This window comes from Terrapene carolina, unplaced genomic scaffold (genome assembly GCF_002925995.2).
Source record: "Terrapene carolina triunguis isolate 2854851 unplaced genomic scaffold, T_m_triunguis-2.0 Scaffold121, whole genome shotgun sequence".
Lineage (NCBI taxonomy): Eukaryota > Metazoa > Chordata > Testudines > Emydidae > Terrapene > Terrapene triunguis.
This window is the reverse complement of record NW_020664472.1, coordinates 2,206,068-2,213,963: the sequence shown is the minus strand read 5'-3', so window position 1 is coordinate 2,213,963 and position 7,896 is coordinate 2,206,068. Positions and strand designations below refer to the sequence as shown.

At 37.2% G+C, this 7,896-nt stretch overlaps 1 protein-coding gene across 20 annotated transcripts in view; it reads right to left on the bottom strand.

Annotated features, from left to right (window-relative positions):
* Window positions 1-1,922: 1,922 nt before the first annotated feature.
* LOC112126064 (neurexin-1) overlaps window positions 1,923-7,896 on the bottom strand; it is a 1,188,344-nt gene continuing 1,182,370 nt past the window's right edge. For all 20 annotated transcript variants that reach the window (XM_029911748.1, XM_024224457.2, XM_026652579.1 and 17 more), the window contains one exon: window positions 1,923-2,659. In XM_029911748.1, coding sequence (XP_029767608.1) covers window positions 2,355-2,659 — 305 coding nt within the window. In that variant the 3' untranslated portion in view covers window positions 1,923-2,354. The remainder of the gene's footprint in view (window positions 2,660-7,896) is intronic.

The following is a 7,896-nucleotide window of genomic DNA, read 5'->3' as shown; positions in this document are numbered from 1 at the left end:
TTGCCCTTCTATATACCTTTCAGTGCTGGAAATCTCAGTTCTGAACATTACCTGGCAGTCAACTTATTTTTTCCCCACTGACTAAAAAAATCATGATTTTAATATTGATCTTGAATATACCTATTCCTTGTCTTTCCCAGAATACAGCTGACTTACAAAGGTGGGGGAAGTGAAGAATGCCACAGGAGAACAATGATCTATTTTTTTTTGAATGGATTAAAAAAAATGCTGTGCAACCTCACTTTCACTTTCTGCAAACAATCATAAAAATAAAAATCCCATTACATATACACTATGATACGCACCACAATTTGTTTGGCAACCACAGTGGCATTCTCAGATATATGTCCTCTATGTCCAAGATAGATCGCTGTACCAGTTCCCACATTTTTCATCAGCTACAGTGAATAACACACAAGAAGATGTGCTGGCCCTGCTGTTTAAAGCTAATTTTAAATTCTTTTTTCCTGTCTGTAAAGTGTGAATATCTATATTTCTCCTAGGAGGCCTTCCAATGATTCAGAAGATTTCTATTGAACTACTCTCTCTGTCTAATGTATTCTCTTTGTACCTCTGTATAAGTGATATGTTAACTCTATGATTTATTGCTGTGAACCCAATGAAACAATATTAATAAAACCTTAATGTATAAATCTATAACATTATGATATTTAATATGTGCTTAACTAATATATGCAGCAATTAAATTTTATTTTAAAATATGATCACTGATCAACTTATATTTCATCGCCAGGTTATGTATCATGTAATACTATGGAATCAACTTAGCTTAAAATACTTTCTCATATGACAAAATGCACACCTTTGAAAAATGTTTAGCAAGATGCATCTCAAGTTATTTATTTATTTATTTATTTAGGGGAAGGGTAATTCCTCAGTGGAAGTAATTTAAAGTGGTAGACCTTTTTAGGTCTCTTACCAACCAACTGGGTAGTAAAAGAATGCCAAATACATGCCGTATGATTCCTATTAAGATTCACAAGGAATTAAACTTTTTCATAGTTTCCTGGGGAGTAAGATTTCTGTAAAGCAAAACAGACTATTCAGTGATGAAACCTTGATTAGAACCCAAAAGTCACTTTACCTTGCTAAATGATAACTCGTTTATGAATGTGATAAATTTATGGGAAAATCTGCAATTCTGATTGACTTTATTGATGTACATTGGGAGCAGGGGACGGGAACTAGAGGGGAGAGGAAAGTTACAATAGATATATATTTTTTGCTTTTTAATCCACTTCTTTCATACAAACTACTATAACTGAATTGCAACAGAATAGAGGCTGTACAGGTAAGAAAAAAATTAGCTGACTCTTATATACATTCATACACATCCCCTTAGTATAATCACTACACTGTAAATTTAAAAAAAAAGGAAGAAATTTGTGACAATTTATAGTGGCTGCAAAAAACTGAATTTATGTCTGTTGCTCCAGATGTCATAAAACTTTCTATATCTAGGAACACTTAGAACATTGAGTTTACCAAAAATGGCTGAAGAGCAGATATAGTTTGCATTTTCTATACAACAGGCTATAAAACATCACTTATCACGGTCCAGAAAGCACATATAGATGTGTTTTATATAAACATATGTAATAACATATTAAGCGTGCATGAAAATTTCCCAATGATTGCATCTATGTTTGTTTGCTTTTTGTGAAAATGTGCCTTATATTCCACATTTTTTGTTTTGTTTTGAAAATAAGGCCTCCATACTATTTCCTCACAACCAGAAAGGGGCTTTTTGAAAATGTTTTTACATAAGTCTTCAGAAAAGCCAGCACTTCATTTCAAATGCAAGTTTCCAATCAGTTTCACTGCACCAGGTGGCAAACTTTTTATGTTTGCTTGTTGAGTCACCATATATAATGACAGTCTTCTCTGGCAGTAAGACTAACTTACTTCTCAAGAAAGCGCTAGCACTTTGGCTAAATCCAGAATCATAGGTAGCTTCTTTTTTTTTCTGTGTGTGTGTGTGTGTCTGAGTTTTGTTTTTTTATTTAGTTTGTTTCATATTGTGCCTTGATGTTGTAGTAATACTCGTTGCTTTATGAATGCGTGGTATCATCATTGTCTTTCAGAAATGTTCCAGCAACATAAAGACAGGAAGAGTAAATGAAAACACTGTGGATATTTAGAAATTTATTGGCTCCTGTTTCTGAAAAACAAGAGCATGAAATGCTTGTTTTTAAAACAGTCTTTCCTTTCTGATTGCGTTCCCTGTCTTCTTTTTTTTATGTGCTTCATAAAAAGTAAAGTAAATAAGTTTGTATTATGTCTCAGATAAAATGAAGACTATTTCTATACAAGTGTTCTCTTAGATGTTGGGATCAGACATAGTATTCCTTATCCTTATTTTTCTTGTTCTTGTTGGAACTTTTAGCACTGTTGGGCTGTTTTTCCTTAATCACAGCCCCATTGGACTGTGCTGAGTTACTGATGTAGTTTCGACTCTCATCTACATGGTACGAGCCTTCATCTCTGTTTCTGTACTTGTACATGGCATAAAGAAGGATTAGGATACACAGTGCCGCTGCTGCAACGATTCCAACCACCATGCCTGTTGTGCTGCTGGATTCTCGAATCACTTCAGCTGAGCCTGGGTATTCTCTTCCTCCTGCTCTGGTAGGATTTGCTGTAGGTAGATGATGAAACAAGGGAGAGGTTATTATTGAGTTTGCACACTGCAATTTTTCACTCTGATCTACCTGCTACAGCCATGTATCAGTCCAATAGCACTCACTTGTGCAGGCAAAGTAGATGTCTGTCAAATGTACAATACCAATGCCTCATGATCACTGAAAATCAATTGTGTTTTCTTTTTAGATCCTGGGTATAGATCCTGCATACAATTTCTTTTTCATGCCTATCAATTTGATTAAACAGGCTTTTAAAATAAAAAACCTGAAAAGCTCAGTTTAACCCTTAAAAACAAATTTGTCTTATTACATTTATTTTACTGCAAAGTGTCCTTAAATGTTTTGAAGTAATAGGCGCATTGTGATAATAGAATATTGATGCTTGGCGGCAGATCCATTTAAGAAAGCATCTCTCTCTAGTATGAGAATTACAGGAAATATTCTGCTTGCAAAATATTTCACTAATAAACTAATCTGTGCATGGAAAAAAGGCTACTTTAAAATTATAGGGCCAGATTCTCAGCAGGGTTGCAAAATATCTCACTACAGCCTGTATCACAAACTGTCTCCCCACATCTCCACTCCCTTCACTGTTTCTGCCCTCCTTTCACATTAAGTCCCTGCTACTTTTCTCCCTTTCAAGGTACTATCTAGCTCTGCCCTCTCTTCTCAAATCAATTTCCATGCCCCCGCTGCTCTGTACGCTCCAGCCAAACCTCTCTCTTATCTGCTCACTTTTCCTCTTTCACCCACTCCCACTTCTTTCAAGCTGCCCTTTATGGTTGGAACAGTCTCCCAAGTAATAACATTAGCTTTAATAAAATTTTTAAATCTGTTAAGTAAGGGCTCTATCCTCTAAATACCCACCACTATTTCATGAAGCATTCAAGCTGACAGACCAGACTCTACTCTGCACTATTCAGTTTTGATCTGCATTGTATTAACTTGTGTAAAGTCTTCTGGGTAGCAACTGTTATTTGTTTGGCACTTTCTACCTCCTCAACATTGCTTGGCATATATCAATAGCACTAGTAATAGATCATTTATGTGACATTTTGGAGTTGAACACCTATCCATGGTATACATAATATATACTATATTATACATGATTTTATTTATTTACCTATTGTAACTTCCTGAATGAGAAGAGGTAGGTTAACATACCTGGGAGTGTCTGTGCTTATGTACAAAGCGATCACCTTTGAAAACATACCAATTATGTCCTAGATAAAGGTGAGGTCACCTTGATAATTGCAGAATTCCCTATAATTATACCAGTACTTTATACCCCAGAGGCTGAGGGCAGCATAGCCATGACACTTCCAGCCTCAGCTGGTTCCAAAAGCAAGAAAAAAGGATGGTGAATTGAATCTAGATATTCCACTGAGCAGAGTAGAACACTGTCATTAGGCAACCAGGCTGGCTCTTAAAAGCTGCTTTTTAAATAATTATGCATGGCTAAAAATGCTGTCAGTATGATATAAATGTTAACTAAAGTATTATTAAAAGCACTAGTATGAGAATGCATTCATAATGCTAGATTTATCAGGCCTCCCCTCAAACCAGCATTTTAGAAAAGTGCAGTAATTGTTGGCAAACCTTTTGCTAGAGGTATACAAACTGACACTAGACCCTAAAGCCTTCTTTAACAATGTGCAGACAAGATGTGAGACTCATTTTAAAAACACTGAATTAAGGGTAATGCCACGCAGATTATAAATATTGGTAAGATGATGGCAACAAATTCTGACAACCTGAATGGAAAACAGCAACCAGCTCAGGGCATCTGCAATTGGTTTATGAAGACAGACAGACAGACAGACGTGCACAAAACAAAAGCCTTTTTTGCTTGGCATTACCCACAATTTATTCATTAATTATTTGTGTTCTTATTTTTAAAACATCACTTTCTGGCACAGTTACCCTATCCTAATATATCTATCTAGATATAGATATATAGATATAGATAGATATTACATTACAAGATAACATTTTCTTGTGCTGAAAGGACAGAGGCAACACACTGAAAAGCCTAAAAAAACCCAGCCCTGGAATAAATGTTAATGATTGCCCAGCAGTGAGTACTATTTGAATATAGTTTGTATGTTGGTACAATTGGCTACCCTATGGCTACATATAATGCCTTGAAATATGACTTCAAAACATCACAAGGCTTTATTATGTAGTGTTATAATTTTTCTCAAAATAATATGCTTTCAAGGTGTATGCCAACTTCCTAAGCAATTGGAGTCCATCTCAAAGCAAACACTGACTACAATAGGCTCTGTTTCTTGATTATACCAACTGTCATAGATGGAAATTTTCCTATTCTGAGTGTGTCACTAATTGTATTACAGAAGACAATGCACTGTCGCTGAATAAAGACTCTTGAGTATTTTTTTAGTGAACTAAAATGAGACAAAGACTTATCTTACTGTATGTGATTTCACAAAATTAATTTCTGCCTGAAAAGGAATGGAACCTACTGAATAAACTCTTGTCGCTACCTGGTGGACTAAAAAGCTGTTCTTTCTCCTTCAAATACAGACATCTGTAACAAATGCTGTCAATTAATTTCACTATTAATGGCCACTAAATGACATCTCACAGCTTGCTTATATAGGAGACCATTCTTTGATCACTGAAGCCTGAGGAAAGCAAATAAAAAATATTATTTCAAAGTTACCTAAACCCATTTCTTTTAAGTATATTTTCACAATTATCTCACTGACTCCATTTATCTAAAGAAGACACAACCATTTAATTAACATTCCTTAAACTTACTACACTTTCACAGTGTTTGCTAATTTGGGGTTTGTGATTAAAACAAGTTATTTTGTTTTATTTATGCTTTTGTAAAAAGAGTAATGTGGCTCCCAGAGCAGCTATAGGGAGATGGAGCAGTGTCCATGGACAACCTTTGCCACGCTGAACAGACCTGCTCTTCTGTAGTCTCCATTAGGGTCTCCTCAAAGACATTCAGAACTGTCACCCTAGGTCATCTATGAAACTGCAAAATAAAGCCAATAACCATGCAGACTGTTTGGATTTCAGATAATAAAAATAAAGGTGATAAATTTTTAAGAAATAAAAAGCCACACACAAAAATTGAAGCTGCCTTGATTGAATTTAGGATGGTTCAGCGAGGAGCAAAAGAAGAACATAAAACTGGTGTGCATATCATCCCAGTGATAGGAAATACCAGCCGTCCCATCTTGCAATGATCCTTTCTCAGAACAATTGACAAGATGTGTATATTGACTTTTCCTCATTAAGAGTCTTCTTGCAGTTTTAGGAGATCAATTTTGAATTCCTTTTCTACCATATGTTTGAAAAATCTTGTATGAAATAATCACAATTGGCCACAGTTCTATACTGTGTCAGTATGGATTAGAACATTATTATAATTCTTGGCTTCCCTTAAACATGGTTATACATTTAAAGGGAAAAATATGACTATTTGCAGTGTTCAGTTTTCATTAATCCTGTGAAAAGAAAATTGGAAATGAAGGCTTCCCCGGTGTTTGTGAATTTAAACCAGCCCGCATGTTAAAAAACAAAACAAAAAACAACCCCTTCTTCCCTTATAGTCATGTTTTCACACAAACAGAGCTTAGGAACTTACAAGAAAAGAATATATAAATGCTACATTTGCAATGAGGCATGAAAGAAATTATTTACATGCATGCAGTAATTTGCACTCTTCGAATGTGTTTGTTCTAGAGCTGCGGCAAACTATTTGCAGGCTATTCGGATTCTGGTGAGCAAGATTCTCTGGGTTTATGAACTCACTGCAGTTCACACATTAGATTGTCTCATTAGGAAGCGTGTGTCTGAAAAAAATCCACGCACTTCCCGTTGCATTGGCAGGGAAAAGCAAGCATAAACCTGCAAGTGTAGAGCTAGACTCTGATTTGGACTATATGCCTTCAATCACATAAATCCCTATGTTGGTTACTCATACCCTGGGTCCGAGACACAAAGGGAAGTGAGTACTGCATGCCTACTTACTCCCCACCCTGGATCCAGTGGCTGGGGAGGAATGGAGCTTTGTTTCTGGGTCCCTAGTGTCATTCAATCCAGCAAAAGATGAGCTGGAATGGAGAGGTTTCAGAATTTGTTGTTTTTTAACCCCAATAACAAATTTCTACTCCAGCCCCCTGGGGTCAGATGTTTGGCTGTGTGTGTGTTCTTTCAGCGTGCTGTCCCAGCTCTACGTAGATAGCGGAGATAGCAGACTTTGATTTAACTGCCCAATAAATCCACAGACTTGGTTTTCAGTGAAGGAACTTGGCCAGGTTTATTGCCAACAAAGGACGGTATTAATGCCCTATACTTGCTACAAATACATTCAAGGCATGTATGCCCCTGACAATAGACTGACTCAGTGAATGGCGGGACTTTCCATTCTCCCCTCGGCCAGACCCCAACACCCTCTCAGAGATACCTCTTTATACCCCAGTACAAACAAGTTATGTATTGTCCCTCTGACATAGCGAGATGCCACCTCTGACGTATCTGGGTGCCACCCTTTGACGTATTTGGGTCCCACCCATTACCTTGTACATGTTGGTTCAAGCAAAACATCTCTATTCATCATGCTGTCATACTGACCTTATCTTTAGGATGGGTCAGTGTGTTCCTGTTATCTTTGGGGAATGTGTTTGGTATCGAGGTGTTCTGGTACCACCTTTCTGGAATGTATTTGTCTATGTATTCTTATGCCTAGAAATACTTAGGAATGTGTATTTCTGCAATATCAGCCCTGTTCTTTCCATATTCTGTGAGCAGGCCCTGCCTCTTGTTCACAATTGCTTTATATTAGCAAGTTTTGACCATTACTTTAGCTCAGGCCTCAGGCCTCAGGCCTCAGACGAGGCCTCTGAAACAAGGGCTTATGTCTCAGGTCCTCTTTCGACTACACCCCCTTCCTGCCCCCTCACCCCCACCTTGGGAGAGAGGGGGAGGCAAAAGAGAAACTCTAGGAGTTGTCTCATAGTCCCAGTGCTTCCCAAGGCTACTCTCCGGATGGTACTCTGCATGCACCACCTTTTGCTCGATACTGTGCCCAAAGACACAATCTAGTCCATGTGCAGGAGCTAGCACACAGTTAGCTACATAGCTGATTTGTACAGTAATCTCTAAAATGAGACTTCTGCATAATGATTCAATTAGAATGGAAGCTCTGTGTGTGTGTGTGTGTGTGTGTGTGTGTGTGTGTGTGTGTGTGTGT